This window comes from Ursus maritimus, unplaced genomic scaffold, assembly GCF_017311325.1.
Source record: "Ursus maritimus isolate PB19 unplaced genomic scaffold, ASM1731132v1 scaffold_9, whole genome shotgun sequence".
NCBI lineage: Eukaryota > Metazoa > Chordata > Mammalia > Carnivora > Ursidae > Ursus > Ursus maritimus.
In genome coordinates this window covers 75949661-75969244 of record NW_024427107.1, presented here as the reverse complement: position 1 = coordinate 75969244, position 19584 = coordinate 75949661, and the positions used below count along the sequence as shown (strand labels likewise).

The 19584-nt window shown below is 55.7% G+C and overlaps 1 protein-coding gene across 1 annotated transcript in view; it reads left to right on the top strand.

Moving 5' to 3' along the window:
* The window catches only part of COL22A1 (collagen type XXII alpha 1 chain), a 230736-nt gene extending 218972 nt beyond the window's left edge, over positions 1-11764 (top strand). The window contains exons 58-63 of the mRNA XM_040625604.1: positions 1612-1656; positions 3968-4147; positions 5672-5738; positions 7782-7964; positions 8508-8585; positions 10629-11764. Of these exons, the coding sequence (XP_040481538.1) occupies positions 1612-1656; positions 3968-4147; positions 5672-5738; positions 7782-7964; positions 8508-8585; positions 10629-10816 (741 nt within the window). The 3' untranslated portion in view covers positions 10817-11764. The remainder of the gene's footprint in view (positions 1-1611; positions 1657-3967; positions 4148-5671; positions 5739-7781; positions 7965-8507; positions 8586-10628) is intronic.
* The last annotated feature ends 7820 nt before the right edge of the window (positions 11765-19584 follow it).

The following is a 19584-nucleotide window of genomic DNA, read 5'->3' as shown; positions in this document are numbered from 1 at the left end:
TGTGAGCCTTGCCTCCTCCTGCCTTGTGCACACTACGCCCCCCCGGTCCTGTCTCCATGGCTGGGTCTTCACTCCTCCATCCACCCACCACCTCTGCCTGTTATATTTTATCTGTCCTTCAAGGCTCTGTGGGCCCAACACAGTTATGCACTTTCTCCCAGGGCTCCCAAAACACCTTGTACTTCCATTAGGGAATCAAACGGGTCTGGCCTGTCTGTAAGAATCAGCTGGGCCCCCCTCTAGCTCTCAGCTGGGCTGTGAGCCCCATGAGAACAGGCTGTGTCCTGCTCCCCCCTCTGCACAAGTCAGGGGCTGCAGGTGGCCCCTGCGTGAAGGGGTGAAGTGAATGGGGCCGGGGCCAAAATGACAGAAGAGGCCTCGGCTTGGAAGAACTGCGGAGTGTTTGCTCTCTTTACTTCTTTCTCCGGAGATGCCTTCTATCTGTCCCTGGAGCAGGACTGCTCCCTGTGTCGAGCCTTGCACGGCGGGGTTTGGGTGGACACAGTGGAGCCCAGGGGTGGGTAAGTGCAGGACCTGCCTTCCAGGTGCTTGTTGTCCAAGGGGAACACCCCTGTCACCTTGTCTGGGGACAGCAGGAGATACAGGGCACCTGGTGGCCCAGGAACCCATGCATGAGGGCAGACACTGGCCAGTAATGTCCCTTTGCAAGGGAGGTGGCAGGGGGGCTGGGGGCAATGTGGGTAGAGAGAGGTTCAGCTGGGGAGGGTCACAGGAGCAAAGAGGGAGTATCCTGGCAGCGGGGACTATAACACTCTGTCCCCCCGCTCCAAAGTGACTGCCCTCTGGGAGGGGTGTGAAATCCCTAGGTGCTGGGTGGTCAGGGAAAGCTTCCTGGAGGGGAGGCCTGAAGGGATTTATCACAGATGGAGGGATAGAGACTGGTCAGCTTGGCTGCCTTACAATTACCCCGGACTGGGTGGCTGAGAAACAGACATGGTTCTGGGGGCTGCGAAGTCTAAGATCGAGGTGTCAGCGGATGGGATGCTGTCCTGCCCTAATTACACGAGCTGGCCCCTTGGTCTCAATGCCCATCTCTCTATTTCCATCGTGGGGCCACCCCATAACCTTGTCTACACCTGAGTACCTCCCGAACACCCCACCTGCTAACAGTCACGCTGGGGATTCTGCTTCAAACATCTACATTTGGGGGACAGACATTCCGTGCGGGACAGCAGGAGTAGGCAGCAGGTGGCAGGAAGGGGAGCCGCTGAGGCCAGGAAGCAGGAGAACCACCTGCTCCCTGCGGCGCGCAGTCACGGAGGTCCTTCGGGGCAGTGGGAGGCGAGGTAGCCCAGGCCACAGGGGCAGGGAGCGCAGATCAAAGTCCACGTCCTGCGGGGTCTCCTGAGCCCTGCGGGGTCTCCTGAGCGTGTTCGGTGAGAGGGATCTATCCTGGAAAAGGCAGAGGAGGGACCCTAAAGGGGCTGGTGCCGTCAGTCCAGGGTGGGCAGAGAAGGAAGGATGTGACGCCTGCAGTGTCTGGACAGACAGAGAGGAGCTCCTGGGGGGCCTGGTTTCCCGGGCACCTCTTGTGTCCAGCACACGGGGTCGCAGGTGGGTGCCTTGGGTCAGTAACCATCCTCTTTGCAGGGTGCCCCTGGGAAGCCCGGAGAGCCAGGACACAAAGGAGACAGGGTAAGTGTGTGGGGGGGGGATAGTTACCAAATGTGACCTTTGCAAGATGGCACAGGGACTCTGTCACTGTCGGTCAGCGAGCAACAGCCAAGCCCGGGGAGCCTGCAGGTTTGCCGTTCCCTGGAAAATCATTAGCCCACAGAGGGATTGTTGTAGCGAATGTTGTTATTTTTCCTTTTTTGGATGTTATTTTAAGGAGTAAAATCACTGCAATTACAAATTCAAAGGCGAGCATTCTGAGACTTTGACAGATTTCCCTCTCTCCCTGTAAGAGCGCCTGGGCGTGACGTGCTCAGCTCCCAAAATGCCAATTTGCCAGGAGCCAGATTTGTCGCTGGAGGTGACAAGGGAACAGATTTTTCCCATAATGAATTGCCTTAGCGCCACAGTCAGGAAGCCTTTCTTTACATTTCATTCCTCCAAAAAACAACAGGGGGAGTTTTTTTAGTTTGGTGTTTTTTCTCCCCCCCCCCCAAATGCCAGTGGGGGCGGGGCTGTTCTCACACTCAAGACAACTGCCGCTCCCTTTAGAGGAATCACAGCCCTCCATTCGGTCAGCCGTCCCCGTCACGCTGTTGCACCGTGTGACTGTCACCGCCACCCCACACGCCACCCCCGGCTTGTTTTCCGTGGTCCCGCGGAGAATTTATCTCTGCTTTCTTTGCACGTTGATGGGTGAGGAGCTGGGTTTCTCCTGCAGGCCAGAGGAGACAGAGTAGTGGAATCAGAGAGTGTCAGAGATTGTCACCTCCTCCGGGTGTCTCTCCCTCGCTCCTTCCTTCTCAGTGACTTGATTCTTCTGTGCTCTGGCCGTTGGTTTCTAAGGATGGAGCCAAGGAAGGGGGATGTGGCTGAGAAGGGCCCCCCCACACCAGTGCCATACAGGTGCCCCTGGGAGCTCTGGCTGGCAGCCAGGGAGTTCAGACCACAAAAAGGAATCTCTTCTCTAAGACCTAATCAATAAGCGGAGAATTGCCTTTTCCCTCTTAAGTGGTTGCGTGGAGCATTGCCAGGGAGCTGTCGGGCTCCTCATTCCTTTGCACTCCTGGGAACATTTGAAGTCTGGGACAAGTCCTGCCCCTGCAAAGTGATATGGAGACGTTCAATGAATAGGAAGTGCTGTACCCCAGCTGTGATAGGGCCTCGGCCCTCGGGAGCTCGGAGCACCAGGACCGTCACTGACCCCTGATCACCGACAGATGACTCGGGCCCCGTGAAGTGCCTCACATCTGAGAAATTTAAGTCAGGACTGTCCCTCAGATGGGACTAAACTCATTTGAAATTCACTGTCCTTTATCTATAGTTGAAAAAGCAATACAGACATACAGTTAACCATTGCAAATTGCAAAAAAGCGGATGCAATAAAATGTAGGCGCTCCGCTACCTTGGTGCCCGTTATAGCGCCTGGCCCCTTCCCAGGGTCCATCGCGGGACAATCTCCCTTCGTCCTCCAGAGTCTGTGCATGCAGAACCATGTGGGTGCATGTGTTATAAACCGGCATGTGCCTTTTGTTAAAGCCCTGGGACATAGCGGACTTTGTCCGTTATTTGTTTCTCCTCAAGCACAGAGGCTGGACATAGTTTCATACCTGCAGTCTTCCCTGTCCTCATGTCCATGGCCATGCCCCGTTTCCGGCCACCATCTTGTTTCCCCTCTCATTCCCCCTACTGCGACCTGCTTACACCCTGAGCTCGCCAACGTGGCCACCTATTTTCAGACCCACCAACAACCAGGACTTGCTGGTCACAGCCACAGGAGCACGTCGGGCAGAGGACTGGATGGTCCGGTGGTCCCCGTGGTTCCCAATCCATTGATCCAGGTCTTCGGGGGCTGGGTCAGAGATGGGGAGAAGAGAGTCCCTGTTAATGTCATCCCACGTGGACCCATGAAAGCCAAGAGTAGGGAGTGGGAGGTCACCTGCAAGTGGGGGCGGCTCTGTTGAAAGAGTGACTGTGTCTGTCTAGCTGACAGAGCAACCTGGAGGAGTGGCCGCTTGGTGGTCGGGCTCAGTGGCCGGCCTTCCCGAGCCACCCAGACGAAGCCATATAGACCAGGATTGGAAATCAGAGTTCTCATCTTGTCCTCTGCTGACTACCTGTGCGACGGCAGCAGGTGGCTTTGTGTCTAGAGCCCGTGTCCTCACCGGTCTTGGCTCTGAGATGCAGGTCTGCCAGGACTGAGGTCTCCTGTGCAGGGCTCCAGGAGAGATGACCTGGGGACCGGAGGGCTGTGCACAGTTGCAACGGGCCTGTCTGCACTGGGTGCACCTGCCAGCCCTCTGCTCACTGACCTTCTTCTTCCCTCCTCCAGGGAGATCCTGGGAACAAAGGTGACAAAGGACCTCCTGGTGGGAAGGGACAGCCTGGGGACCCTGGAATCCCTGGTCACAAAGGCCACACCGGCCTGATGGGCCCTCAAGGACCACCTGGGGAGAATGGACTGGCTGGGCCCCCGGGGCCTCCGGGCCAGCCAGGATTTCCAGGACTGAGGGTAAGGATGCTGGAGTTGCCTCGGACTTGGGGGATGCTGGTGAGGTGTGTGGCCCCAGACCCTCACCTGAGCCTGCCCTTCCATATCTGCCAGAAGGGGGGGAGGAGACGGTCTCCTGACAGGTTTTCCATGCTGACTAGGTGAGAGAGCCAAGCGTAGTTCAGGGAGTGCTGGAGAGCAGAGGCCCTGTCCTGCCCTGCCCTCTGTGGCAGGGAGTCCTCAGCACTGACTTCTTCAGGCTCGGGCTCTCGTGCTCGTCTGCTCCAGGACCATGCGTTAAAGATGATGAGCCCGCAGCGGGCTTTCCAGCGCGAGCTTCCCTGCGGGATGGCCGGCTGATCCAGTGGATGCCTGGCTCTGCCGTTCCGCTCTCTGCCTGTCTGGGGCACTCATGTTCCCTCTGGCCCTTGCTTTTCCCGAACGTGAAATGACAGGCTTGTTTAGTGTTCTTGTTTTTTTTCTCAAAACACAGTTTATTCTAGTGACAAAACTCTTGTTTTACACAAACCTGTAACGGGAGCCCACACTGGAGAAAAAAGCAGAGCCGCCTGGGGAAGAAGTGGTTGGGGCAGGGTGTGGGTTCTGGGTCCGCGTGAGCTCGCCTTCCCCTCTCAGCCCCCCTGTGGTCCCCTGGGGACCCTCCTGTCCTCAGAGTGCAGGTCTAGGTGACCTCCAGTATCCCCGGCAGCTCTGAAGCTCTGCGGTTCTGTGACTTCCCAGAGCCTGGCTCCCAGCCACGTCCAGGAGGGGGACCGTGGGACACGGGGTGCTTCCCCAGCCCCCTGGGCCCTCGCTGGGTTCTCCTAGTCCTGCTGCTGTGAGCAGCGATGCAAGTTCTGGGACGAGCATGAAAGATTGACCAGAAAAGAAAAAACAGAATAAGGACACGGAATCCATCGTGCTCATGCTGGGCACCATGCCAGGTGCTGGGGCTGCAGATGGGAGTGCCGGGAGACCTTTGAGGGTGGGTCCCTGCCCTGCAGGAGTCGGGCAAGAGGCCGCTGTGGTGTGAGAGCTGCTCTCACAGTTTCCTCTAAGAATCACATGTCACCGTGTGGGCCCAGACTCCCCAACTCTAGACTCCCCAGCGTCTATGAATCAGGCACAGGACGGGCAGAATCAGCAAGGGAAGCCAGACCCTGGGAGCCTCAGCAGCCCAGCGGCTGGTCAGGGAAATCAAAGACCATTCCGTGGAGGAGGCAGCCTGTGAGTGGCGCTGGAAGTAGACAGGACTTTGGCAGGGAGAGATGCGGAGCCAGACCTCTGAGGTCAGCACTGGGGAAATGGCTTTTGCAGGGAGAAGGTCCAGCTGAGGAGCGGAAGGGCAGCAGAGGTCACTGTATCAAACAGGAGGATACTGGGGTTGACCAAGGAAAAGGGAGGCGATACTGGGTGTGATGAGGATTGGACCAGGACAAAGGGCTACACATTGCCTGTGCCCCTCCTGCTTTCCAGAGCCATCAGGGATCTTGGGGAGCAGGAGTTATGGGGGAGATAAGTAATTCCACCTTCCCTCCCTTGCAGGGGGAGTCGCCCTCCATGGACACCCTGCGACGGCTTATCCAAGAAGAGCTCGAGAAACAGCTGGAAAGTGAGTAGCTGGACTTGACGCCAGCCAGGCATACAAGGGCCTCTTGAGAGCCCGGGAAGCAGTCCCTTCTGCCCCCTTCAGTATTTCCCGAGCCAGTTTGGAAAAGGCTCTGGGGAGCAGCTCACGTGTAGAAATGGTGCAGAACCGTGAGGAACACCGTGTAGACCCTGGACACACAGACCCCTCTCCAGACCATGTCTTTTGCTCTGCTTGGATACCTCCAGTTAGGGGGGCTCCCCAGGAGCAGAAGCAGCTCTGCCACCATCAGTCATCTATTCTGTGCATTCAGTCCCGAGGGGAGCAGGGACATACAGTGCTTTCACGGAACTAGATCGCTTTCGGTCCTACTGTGTTGGATTTATTGTTAAATCCACAGTCTTGCATGAGCCTGGTACCTTGCAGATGCTCCGAGAGGGAGCAAGGTCGGAAGGCAGTAGTAACAACAGCGTGCGGGGCTCGCCGTAGGTCAGGTGGTTTCCTGAGCGCTCACGAGGTGACTCACGGAAGGCTCCAAAGAGCAGGGGGCATGCCTGAGTGTTCGGAGCAGAGATGCCGGGGAACTTACTGCGAGCGGCAGACCTGACAGGCCTCCGAGCAGGAGTTGGTGCAGGCGGCAATCCCTCCTCTTACCACCACCTGCTCCTGACTGGGGGCTGTCCCCCCTCCCTCGGTGCTGGAAGCTGTTAGGGGAGGAAAGTCCTGGCCAGCCTGCGACAGGGAAGGTCAGACAACCATAACTCCGCCGGGACTCAGATGGACGAAACGGAAGGGCGTGTTCATTCACACGCTCACGTCTCAGAGAGTTCTTCGTACCAGCCGTATGTCAGACTGTGTGTCGGGCCTGGGACACAGCGTTGGACAAGATGCCCCCCATCCCAGCCCTCCTAGAGTGGCCAGGCCAGCATGGTCCCCTCCACTCACAGGAGAGCCCAAGACCATTACCTGGGAAAGATGGCAGGGGGTGGGGGTTGAAGACAGGAAAGAAACCAGGCCTGGGACGGCAGGGGCCGCTGGGCACGTGGTATCCAGAGGTCTCCCTGTGGGCATCGCTGAGCTCTGCTTTCTGAGTCTCCGATTTACCAGCGACAGAAATGGCTCCTGCGCTTGGGGAATGTCCAGCCCAAGAGCAGAGATAAGACCTGTTTGGATGGAAGTTCCGGTGGAGCACCTGCTGGCTGGAGTCTTTTCTTCCAAACAGCCCTTTGAAGAGGAAGCACCAGCTCTGCTCTAAGGATGAGGAAATCAGGGCTCAGAGAAGTTCAGCCGTTCGCACGGGTCTCCGTACCCCGCCTGCTGCCTCGTGCAGAAGATGGGAGGTCGGTGCTCGTGGGAAGCCAATCCCCAGGGCACTCAGAAGACCCTGACTCTGCCTTGATTTTACCACCGAAACACCAGGGCCTTGGGCGACGCCGCAGCCTCTCTGGGCTCAGTCACCCACCTGTAGGAAGAAGAGCTGGGCCTGACTACGTGGGACGGTCTCTCGGTGGCCATCAGATGGCCACTGTGTCCCCAGGGCGGTGGAAAGCCATTGGATCTCTGGGTTTTTAACCAATCCTGTAGTCTTCACGTTTTAGACACGTGAGGATCCTTGATGACGTCATATCCAGCCCTTCGGTGTATAGATGAGAAATGTGACATTGCATCGCTCTGTAAGCCCCTAAGTCTCAGCCCCAGCCTCAACTTCCCCAGCTGACAATTACTATAACTCCTGTCCCCGCCGCCAGTCGTGCCCTGAGCACAGTCTTAACACCTCATCTCGAGTGCCTGTCCTCACACCCGCCTGGTGGGCTGGCCGTGATGGCATTGCCTCCATTCTCCAGACAAGGACGTGAAGACTCAGAGAGGTCGAGCAGCTTGCCCGAGGTGCACAGCCGGCAGAGGCTGCCCGGGGACAGGCGCGCTGGCTGTGCTCTGCGGGGGTTGCCCTTGTTGGTGTTCTGGGCTCCTTACAGTCTCCTGAGCTCTGAGCTGCGCGGTGAGCTCCAGCCCGTCTCCTGTCCGTCACCCTCCTTCACGAGCATCTCTGTGTTCCCTCCTCTGCAGCCAGACTCGCCTACCTCCTGGCCCAGAGGCCGCCAGCGCACATGAAGTCATCTCAAGGCAGACCCGGGCCCCCCGGGCCCCCCGGAAAGGATGGGCTTCCAGGCCGGGCGGGCCCCATTGGGGAGCCAGGACAGCCCGGGCAGGGGGGTCTGGAAGGACCCTCTGGACCAATGGGTCCCAAAGGTGAGTGAGGACCCAGAGGAGCCGCGCTTGGCACGGAGGGGCCTGGGAAGGAGCCATGCTCCAATCGTGTGCGTGATGGATCCTGCTCTCCTCCCCCCCAGCTTGGTAACTCTCTGGGTTTGGCATCATGTAGTGTTTTCATAGGCACAGGAGGATTTCATACTTGACATTTTTGTAAAAATACGCTTTTGCCAGGAAGAGCGAACCAGCTCCCTCCCACTTCCTGGTGTTCCACTGGAGCAGGGGCGACATGAAATGCCCTCTTTCCGCATCTGAGATTAGCGCTAGCTGAGGATGCGACGGGCCGTCTCTGGGCACATGGGGCATTGGACGCCAGCTAGAATGGAACAGAGTGGCTCGGAGCTGCAGCTAAAAGGGCCACTCGCAGGGAGATGTCTCACCGGGATGTGGGTGCTCTGGGCGACAGCAGGTCTCTCCTGCAAGGGCCAGCGCCGTGTGAACCTGCCCCTGCTCCCGGGGCCCCTCCCTGCCTCTGCCCTCACCCTGGGTCTCTCCCACCGAAGGTGTGTGTCCCTCTTACAGGTGAGCGAGGAGCCAAAGGAGACCCAGGTGCCCCTGGAGTTGGCCTCCGAGGCGAGATGGGCCCACCCGGCATCCCAGGTAGGGAGAGTGTCCGGAGTCTCGGGGCGGGTGGCCCTCTGCCGTGGAGTGACGCAGCGCAGGGCCTCAGGGATGGCTGGGAAGAAAGGCTGGGTTTATCTGAGAGGAGGGACCATCACTCATGTGTTTTTATCGAATCTTTCTAAAGCGCCAGCTTCTTGACTTCCTAAAATAAACTAGTATATCCCATGAGTTGTTGAGGTTTATCCTGTGAAATGGTCCTGAGGAAAGCAGGCTTGGGGTTAAATGAGACTGGGCAGCGCGGGGAAGCCTGTGCCCCTTGACTGCTTCCCGGCGCTCGTGAATTCTCCGACACGCTGCCTCGCAGGAACAAATGATGCTATTTTGTTCACGGCAGCATTTCTCACTCACTTGAACGTGCAGTCCTTTTTTCTACTACACACGTGTTGACACCCCATCACTATTTCTCAGAATGTACGCTGGGGTGTGCTGGCCAGGTGGCAGGGGGAGGGGTGAGGGCTCCCTGGGACGCGGGGCTCGCCGTTAGACAGCCTGGACGAGCTGGCCGCGTGGAAGGATCTCTGGAGCACAGCAGGGTGGTGGCCCGAGATGAGGGGGTACGAGTAGGAGGTGGAAGACATTAGCCTGAGTCCTTACCAAATTCTACCACAGTGAAGTTCCTGTTTTTATTTGATTCTAGCTTATGTGATCACCCGAGGTCATTTCTGAGTATGAGACCTATATAGATCATTCTAATTCTAATATTTCTATCTTCTTGATTTTCCAAATTTCCTGCACTAGATGCGTGTTGCTACTCTCATTAATGACTAGAAATACATTTTCAGTGTTTATTTTTGACAACTTGCCTACTTTCCAGTAGCTTCTAATATTAAGAATCCTTTTCATTTTTTTATTTTTATTTTTCAAAGATTTTATTTTTAAGTAATCTCTACACCCAACATAGGGCTCGAGCCCATAACCCCAAGATCAAGACTCATGTGCTTCACTGACTGCGCCAGCCAGGCGCCCCAAGAATATTTCTTAAATAAGGCAATTCCAAATAAAGCTTAAAATGCGGGACAGAAACCATTCTGAAAGAGGAAATAATTTTATGAGCATGAGGTTGAGGTAATGACTATACTTCAGTGATTTCTCCGCAGAAGGAGTCAGTGACATTGCTGGTCTCAGGCTTGGTCGAGGCAGGACCATAGATTAAATAATGACTACCAAAGCATTCATGAATTTTAGAGTTCACGAAATGTCTAAAGATCTTTCTGAAGGGAAAATGTACTTTTGGTTTCTTTTATAGGGAGACTCAGATTTTCTAACATGGAGACTTAAGAGGTGATAAGGTTAGCCATACACTTAGCAATGAGCTTCCCAGTGGCCAAAGCAAAAAGGGACACTAGATTGATTATATAAGACATGATGATGTTTAATAAATGGAGAAATAGAAGTCTGTCTCTAGGTAATATTTCTGAGTCTAAATTTTGGGTTTTCTCCCTGTCAGTTACTTACACCCTATTTATATTGTCTTTGACCATAGTTTACAGAATAGGTGACTGTGGTCCAAGTATGTAGTTCACATTTAACATACAGACACAGCCTAGAAACTACGGAATATTTGGGACAAGTTGGATATTGAGTAATAGAACATCATCAGGTCTTGCAAAGGACAAGTGGATTGGGGCTGATGGTTAATGATGAGGACTTGGTGCCCCACTCACAATTCAGCTCCATCTCCTAGAACCACATGAGAACATAGGAAGCCATGTTTCTCGTCCGCCCCATACCCCTGCCCTCCATCTGCCCTTGTTATTTTCTCTCCAAGGGCACCCTGATTGATGCCCCAGTCCGAACAGTGATGGCATCCCCGGTCCTCAGATTAAGGTGCCCCTGCTTCCTGGTGCCCACGTGGACCATTGTGATTGCCCCAGGCGGAGTTCCCAGCCCATGGGGCATTTTCTCTGAGGACATTTCTAGTCCTCAGTTCATACCGAATGGAAGCAGTGAGAGCAGGGCTGCTTTGCCCCAGAAGGATCCTGAACACCTTCTGTTTTGTTTTTCTTCTCCTTGGGCCAGGTCAACCCGGGGAACCTGGCTATGCAAAAGACGGGCTCCCCGGGGCTCCCGGCCCTCAAGGGGAGACAGGACCAGCGGGACACCCCGGCCCCCCAGGCCCGCCCGGGCCCCCTGGCCAGTGTGACCCCTCCCAGTGTGCCTACTTCGCCAGCCTCGCTGCCCGGCCCGCTAACGTGAAGGGCCCCTAGAAGATTCCAGAATGCCAGGAGGCGACAGTGGATTTCTGAAACTTGAACTCAGAGCCTGATAAGAAGCCAGAGGTCTTGAAACATTACAGCCACGTGTTTTTTTTTCTTGCTTTTATCATTTGTTTTTGTCTTATTTTCTTGAGAGACCTCAACATTATTAAAACCAACAGATGCTGCCGGTCGGTCAGATTATTATTAATATTATTATTATTGTTTTATTATTATTATTATTATTTCATATAATAATGCTCCGCAGGTTTTCTGCTCTCCTCCAAAGCAGAAGAACTTGATCGTGGGGCAGCAGGTTTTTTCTCGGTTCTTCTGACAGCCCCCATGGGACGCGGAGCTGCCCATTTTAAGGAAACTCTTGGTGCTATGAAACCCTGACCAGACACTTGCCAGATTTACCTCTTTCCTCAGAAGGAAACTAAGAAAGTGAGACAATGGGTTTCTATTCTCGGTCATGCCCAGAGGTCGCCACTTCCCAGGAGAGACACGTGAATCAGGAAGAGAAGGGATGTGCAGACGTGAAGAATGTCCTCACTGTCTGACGGCAAGTGCACACGGGGTGCCCGGAATCAGTCCCCGGGGAGCAGACTCAGCCTCCTCACTGCTTCAGGCTCTCGGATGCACAATCGTGGTGCTCGAGTTGGCAAGGCTTCGTGGCATCCTGGGTCTGGCCAAAGACAGAGAACCTGGCGTGGAGGAAGCACGCTAATCCGACTTCTGAGCCGTGGATGGGACTCCTGCAAGCTCTTTACTGTTGGTCTCCCCTTCAGTGTGAAATAGGGGTCCAGTGACCACTGCCATGTGTTCCTGATGCTGGGCAGTTGGCTGGGGCACTGGCCGGAGCTGGAGATCTGTGCCTCCAGGGCTCTGCCTTGGAAATAACGTGCGTGGAGTGCATGTGTGTACCTGACATGCCCGCACAAACAGGTGCTCAATAAATCCAAGCTTCCTCCTCAGTTCGCATGACGATTCCTTTCTTTTTATCTCTTTTTAATTTTTTTAAAGGCTTTATTATTTGAGAGAGAGAGAGTGCGCGAGCAGGGGAGGGGCAGTGGGAGAAGCCGGCTGCCCCCAGTGAGCAGGGAGCCCGATGCGGGATGCGATCCCAGGACCCTGGGATCATGAGGTGAGCCGAAGGCAGACGCTTCACCGACTGAGCCACCTGGGCGCCCCTGGCGATACCTTTCTTATTTCCAGCATCCATATGCTTGCGAACCCCGTAAGGGTGGGATGAGTCCTTTTCCTCTGGGGAGCCTAGAGCCCCAGGGTCAGGCCCCGTGCTGATGCACACAGGCGTGAGCGAGCATTATCATACCTTCCACTGGGCAGCTCTGTCTTCTACATTTTGGCAGAAGCCGTCAGAAATGTGCACATCCATGCAGGTCGTAGTGGGGAGAGGCTTGGGGAAGGGGAAGGTTGGCCTCAGCCAGACTTGAGGCCTTATCCCGCTGAAGTGTGTCCAGAGACCGGCTGACTCAGCATGGGCCCTGGAGAATCCCTGGTGAAGCGTCGGTTCGTGTCTGAACGAATTGATTGCCTAATTGGTGGAGCCATCCATTTGTCTGTCACTCTTCCAGGCACGGACTCACAGAGCACATGCTCACCAAGCCCTTCCTCTGTATCCCCTCTGTGCCGCATGCTTCCGATTTGGGGACAAAAGTGCTGGAAAGTTCCATGTATGCAGAAGTATATTGTAATGATTTTAAAATAGGTTCTGAAGCTGCTCTCGTTCAGTTGTTTGGTGCTGATTCTGGGGTTCGGGGTTCAAGGACGGTTGTTCTGCAGACAGACAACCTCTTCCCTGAGCCGTTTTCATGCTCACCTGCTCACAACCATGTCCGACATGAGGACTCGAGGAAACAGTGTCGGCAGCCTTAGAAACCCTCTAATCCAGGGATGTAAACATTTTTGACCGTGATCCGCAGCAAGATGTCCAATGTCTCCGTGGCTCAGGGTATGCTTATGTAAATACAGAAGCAGAAATGCTTGGTGATGGCGTATTTATCCTGACCATACTTCACGGCCAGCATTCGCTGTTCTCTTTCATTTTTTACAATCCACTAACTAGAGGTCATGACCCACCAGTGGTTTTGAAAGATAGTACTCTTGTCTAGAGGGAGACTGAGGCATAGAGAAAACCCGTCTCAAGCCACAGAGCCTTGGGTGGAATCCAGTTCTCTGACGCCTTGAACACCTTCTCTCTTCACTTTGCATTTTGCTCCCGAATTTTAAGCCGTTCATCACGTGCACTAAGAATGGAATGAGAAGAAGGGCTTACAGCACAGGAAGAATGACCTGGTAAGACCGAATGCTGTTTTGATCATTGAAGTTCTCAGACACTGGAGCAGGACAGTGAGAAGGGTCTGGGCATTCCTCTTCCAGGGACCCTGGAGATGCTCAGCTCCCTGGTGCGGCTTGGGAGTGGCTGTGTCTTCGGACTGCAGGAGGAATGCGCTGTCTGTTCTGATCCTTTCCCAGGCATAGGGCTTGATGCATTTCTGGAATCACATGAAAGCATCAGTACAATTGAGTATTTCCATAGTTTCCAATTTAGAATACATGAATATGGTAGATGATGGAAGTGTGTGTGTGTGTTGGGAGGTGGGCTTGGAGGGTGGGCTTAGGAGACAGGACTCTATTTATTTATTTATTTTTTAGATTTTATTTATTCGACAGAGATAGAGACAGCCAGCGAGAGAGGGAACACAAGCAGGGGGAGTGGGAGAGGAAGAAGCAGGCTCCCAGCGGAGGAGCCTGATGTGGGGCTCGATCCCATAACACCGGGATCACGCCCTGAGCCGAAGGCAGACGCTTAACCGCTGTGCCACCCAGGCACCCCAGGAGACAGGACTCTTTAGTTTCCTTAGGGAATCTCCGTCAGCCTTGGCGGGACCACTCCTCCAGAGACGCGCATGCGGGAGCACGGCCACCTCTGAACGGAGGGGATGTTGATGGATGATGCTTGTACCCATGATGCTCCTGGTGCCTGGACCAAGAGCTGCAGAAAGTTGGAGTTACGAGTAAAGAAATGCAAGAAAGTAACTAACTATTAACTAACTAATATATATACACACATACAGATATATATAAAAAGGGGCACCTGGGTGGCTCAGTCGGTGATCTCTGACTCTTGATCTCAGCTCAGTTCTTGATCCCAGGGTTGTGAGTTTAAGCCCAGTGTTGTGCTCCATGTTGGGCGTGGAGCCTACTTAAAAAATAAAATAACAACGACAAAAATATATATAAATATATTTAATATATGTAAAGAATATATTTTAAAATATATATATATAAAGAAATGCAGCAGTGGTGTCTCTAAACCAGGCTTCTCTGCGGCCCCAGGGGCCCTGGAGGGGCCTCGTGAGCAGCTGGGAAGACAGAGGGACGGATGGGGGCTTCAGTGCCCCCAACCAGGAACGTTCTCATTGCCTCTCTTGCTGCTTTGAAAAGCAGGTCTGGTTTCCACTTTGGCACTCCCCTGCCCTCAGTGTCCCTGACGTGGGTGGGCCTCGTGGCGGGGCCAGGGTCCCACTCGGCTGTCCATCACCATGCTGTCCACGCTTTGGCCTCGTGGCTGTCCCAGTGTCCTGAAGTGTCCCCAGAAGTGCAGGGCAGCTGGTTCCCACTCAGGGCGACCCTCTGTTGTGGGTGTGGGAGCATAGGAGGAAGGCCTCCACCTCTCTCACTCTGGAAGGATCGTTTGAGGGACTGTGTCTTGGTTCTCAGACCGTCCCTGGGGCAACAGGACCCGAGTAGTCCCCAGGGGCAATCTGCCCAGTAACCCATTGTTGCGGCTGTCCCCGCCTCCCTGCCTGTCTCTCAAATAAACTACCCCTCCGTCCTTGGATCAGGCTCTGCTTTCAGGGAGGTGTCCACGGATGGTCTCTCGGGAACAGCTCTTCTACAGACCAGGACACTGGAGCACCCAAACGGGACCGGGTGGCCCATGTCCTCACAGCAATTGTGTGGCAGGTGGGCAAGGATACACAGAGCCCACGCGCTCTGTTCTGGGGCGGCTTGGTTGGCCATTTCCTGTCACCTGACGTGCCAGGTAGTCCAATGTTACAAGGAAACTTTGCTCTTGACGCTATAAATTCTCAGACCTGCTCCAGAATCACTGAATCAGGATCTCGGGGGGGACGGTATCAGTAATGTGTTCTGAGAGTTCTCCCCAGGAGATGCTTAGCCCTGTGGGGTCTCCTTACCCGCAAGCCTTCCTCCCAGGACGAGCACCCTGGGTGCCTTATGCTGCCCACTTCTTAGACTGACCTTTGTTTCGACCCAAGCTCAAGGCCTCCGGCTTTAGGAAAACACAGAGCTTGGCCAGACTCCAACACCCCAAAGATTTCCAGAGCTGCCAAGGCGAGGGCTTCATCCTTACCGAGAACACTGCTGTGTTTTGGGAAGGGACATGCAACCCACACGGATGGCCCAGAGCATTAGATCCCAACCTGCCGCGTATTTTCCAGCAAGCCCTCACTCTCCAGCTGCCAAATGCTGCAGCAGAGAACAGAGAACCTGTCCCTGCAGCTTTCTGTCCTTTCCTTGGTGCACCCTGGGGAAGGAGCAGAGAGATTTGGCTCTGTGCCCTGGGAGGAGAAGGCCTGCTGTCTGACACAGACGCTCAGCGGACACACAGTGGAGGTTCAGTGAATGGTGACAGCCCGGGGGCTTTCCAAAGACCACGGCATGTGTTTGGGATCCTGGGGCTTCCCCTGTGTGGAACTGGTAAGAAAAGCTCACTGCTCTTCCGGGGGTAGAAGCCTGGAATGTCGGTCTTGGCTCAGGGATCACTTTGTCCTCCAGTCTGCGTCTTGTTGAGGCTGGGCGCTCGCTGACTTGCTGCCCTCTGGCTCTGGCCGCTGCCAGCCGGGATTTGCAAGAACTCCCCTTCCAAGTTCAGCAGCTGTTACTTTGCCCCGCTCCGGCCCTTCAGGAGCTGATGGCCATGGTATGGTTGGCTGACCCATAAAATGGGGCAAACTGGTCTACCTGCAACATCACCCCATTGTCGTTCTTTAAGGACAACCGAGTCAACGTTGCTCATTTGTTTACTTAAATCCCATTAGAGAAACCCTTGTTTTCAAACCAAATAGTTGCTTTACATGGTTTTCAAAACATGTTCCCTTAGGTTTTATCCTGTGGTCCTCAAAACACAGCTGGGAGGGGCCGGAAGTGGCTCTTTGCCCCAAAGTGGTTAGGAACCTGTGTCTCTCACACATACACACACACACACACACACACACACACACACACACACACGGCTCACCTCTCCAGCTCCCAGGAGGGTCAGACTGGGGCATGCAGGGAGCCCCCAGATGGCAGCCTGGACCTGGTGGTCTTTGTCTGCTTCCGACCAGTTCTTTCCCGGAGCCAGCGCGTTCTCCAGGCTGTCTGCCGGGAGCCAGCTCCGCACGGGCATTTTCACACACATTCCCCTTGGGAAAGGAGGTGCCAATTGTTAATTTACTAAGAGGAAGGGGGTTGCGCTTCTGGCTCGGTTTGACATGGTCAGGGAGGCACTATTTCAGGGCCATCATTTTCTTCTCCTTTCCTTTGCTTTCTATCTTCAGGTTCTCTTCGTGGTGCTGTTTCGTGCGGTCGGGATGGCGAGCGTAGCGTGTGGCTGTAGATGGTAAGTTATTAAAACCATTTAAAACCATGGAACTGGCTGGGAGGCTCACTTCAGACGGGAGGGAACAAGGGGACAAGGGACGATTCTGTCCTCGAGGTATGCGAGGCCCGAGGAGATGCATTAAACAAAGCGCTGCGAGACACAGCCCGTTTCCAGACCAACTTCCCGTTTCTGCAGCCGTTTCTGCTGAAGAGTGGCGGCCAGTTGTCTCCACCTCTTCCCACCCCTGGGTTCAGGGAACGGGGAGTGCAGACCAGGAGGCCGGCCCTGCTCTGAGACCTGCCCTTTCAAGGAGGCCTCACGCCCACAACTTGACCTCTGACTGCGTAATTAACCACCATCCTCTGTGTATGACAGGACAAGCTGTTGCTATGGAGACGTTTGTGAGGTTGTCTGGCCCAGTCTCACCTTGGTTCCCTTCCGGAAGGTTCCCCATAGTCCGACAAGAATAGAAAACTTGGCAGGAATTACAGAGCTGACTGCACTCAGAGCAGGGCTTACTCTCCAGGGGTCGGAGTGGGTGGGGGTCCCACGGACAAAGGACACCGCGGAGATGGGGCTGGAAGTGTCCGTCCCCAGATGAATACTCGCTCGGGTAAGCTCCACAGACGGGGCGCCCGGTGTGGGGCAGCCAGGTGAACAGCACGCAGCCCATTCTCAAGGAGGCCACCGTCGGGAGAGACCTGGATACAGTTCATTCCGGAACACAATTTTGGGCAACACGCAAGGAGAGCAGAGCCTGACAATTCAGCTTCCTGAGTGCCATGAAAGACAAAATCTAGAGATGTTAAGGGAGACTCTACAGGAAACATTTTTAAAGATCATTTGTCAGTGTTTGTGCCACCGCGTGCCTGAGGCCTCCTCGCCCGCTCATCGCCCTGGGGCAGGTAGCGCTGGCCTCACCTCTAGAGCTGAAGTGACGCTCTCCAGGTCACGGGGCAGCGGGCAGGCGAGGCCTGAGGCCGACGGCGGCTCTGCGGTGGCCAGCGTCTCCTTCTCCGCCAGCGACCAGACTCGGGAGGGACTGGGGTGGGCTCCAGACCTGGCTGCACGTTCACACTCACCCAGCGACTCTAACGCGTCTTTCCCGCGAGAGGCCACACTGCAGAGCCCGCGGGTCTATTGTTCCGTCATGTTCTCCAGAAACAAGGGTTGTCTCGTTCTGAGGGGCGCGTGCGGAGATGAACTGTCAGGATGCGCAGGGACACCCCCTCCTCGGCGGGGATTCCTCTGGGCCGCAGGGGTCACAGCTCAGGAGGCTTGTGGGCCCACTGTGGCCATCCCAGGACACTGATCTGGACCTATACCGTGACTCGTGAAGAACCGATGGTATGTCCCCTGGGGAAGAGGGGCTGGGGCTGTCACCAGGGCAGCCACGGGAGCCCTTCAGCAGAGCCGCAGACTGTGGGCCCCTCACGGAAGGGCTCGCTCCCCCTCTACCTGGACCCCACCTGCCTGTGGCATCAGCCCTGAGCTGGGGGCCAGAAGACCCTGTACCTGTGGGGTCAGCCCTTGACCAACAACTGCTTCCCTGGCCTGCCCCGCTCCCTGTGCTGGCCGTGGGCACTCCTGCTCCCACGACCACTAGATTGCAGGCTCCTGGGACCCTCGGGAATCTGCGGGAGTGGGGACCCTCCCACTGTTGCCATCAGCTAGGGACCCGGCTGGGAGCTCTGCCCTGAGGAACCGGTCCAAGGCCTGCAGGGCCCTGGAGATTCTAGATTGGGGTTTGGGCGCTGCTCAGGAAAATGGAAGTGCTTCCCTGAGGTGTGTCTGTGGCCCAGGCCCTCATCCCTGGGCTCTGCCACGTCCTCTCTTCAGGGGTCAGCTGGCCAGGAGGCCTGGGGTTGCTGGTGGCCTGCTCTCTGAGGGAAGGAGGCTAAGCTGTGGAGACAGGGTGACCACCCCTCCTCCGTCTTCCCCTCTGTTACGAGAGAAAAGGTGAAACCAGCTCTGAGGCTCTGTGTGTGGGAGCCTCCCTTTCCTTCACTCTCTCCAGACCTGAACCAAGAGAGGTGTCCCCTCATGGGGGACCTGGGAGGTGTGGGGAGAGACGGCACATGCATTTCTCAGGAGATGCTCCCCCCCCATCACTCAGCAAGGCCAGCCTGGCCCCTCCTCTCCTGCACGCTGCTCCTCTTCCTCCTGCCCCCTTCCCTGTCCCTTTCCCCCTTCCTTGTCCTCTCCCTCCTGGCCTCTGCTCCCTGCTGGCTCTCTTCCTCCCTCCCTTCCCATCCCCCACCTCTCAACTCTGCCTCCTCATTTCTCTCCAGGACAGAGCCCCTGGCCTTTGCCTCTCCCCTTCTCCCCAAACTGGACTGTTCTCCACCTGCCCCCGACACCCTCCCTCCTGCTTCCACTCTGGTTTACTCTCCCCCATCTCTCCCTGTATGTCTCTCTCCCTGTGTCTCTCTCCCTCTGTGTCTCTCTCCCTCTTTCTGCCCGCAGCGCCCTGTCTCTCTGCTCTCTTCTTTCTCTCCGTCCAGTCCCCATCTCTGACAGATCCACCTCTCCCCCTCACTCTGCTGTCTCTCTCTCTCCTTTTCTCTTTTCCTCTATACGTGGTCATCCTTGCATTGTCCAAGGGCTACTTGGCCTTCCCCTTGGCTTTCTCCCTCACCTCCTCCTGGCTCTCCTGCCTCTGCCTCTCTCCCCTCCGCCTCCTGCACCTGCCCCTCCCTCACCCCTGCTCTCGCTCCAAGCCAACTTCAGGACAGCCCCTCTCCGAAGAGCCCCTCCAGGTTGCCCAGCCCTGCTCTCCGGCCTGCAGGTTTGCAGGCCAAGGAGAGCCGGGCTCCCGTCTCCATTCTCCGGGCCAAGGTGGCAGAGGCCCGGAGACTGATTCAGCAGGTGGAAGGAATCTCCCTGCTGAGAACAGAGGTCCTCTCCGGAGAGAAGCTGAGTGTCCCCGCCCCGGTGTGGCCTGCCCTGACAGGATGTTCATTCGCTGAACGCGGGGGAGGTCTGCAGCCCATCCCTCGCTGGCCCAGGGCTGCACAATGGGCTCTCTCTCAGACTAAGCCTGTTCTGTTGCAGACTTAAGGGTTTCTCTGCCCTCCAGTAAAAAGCAGGGCTCTTCGCTTTGTTTGATTGAATACATTCTCGTCAAGGGCTTTTCTCTGTT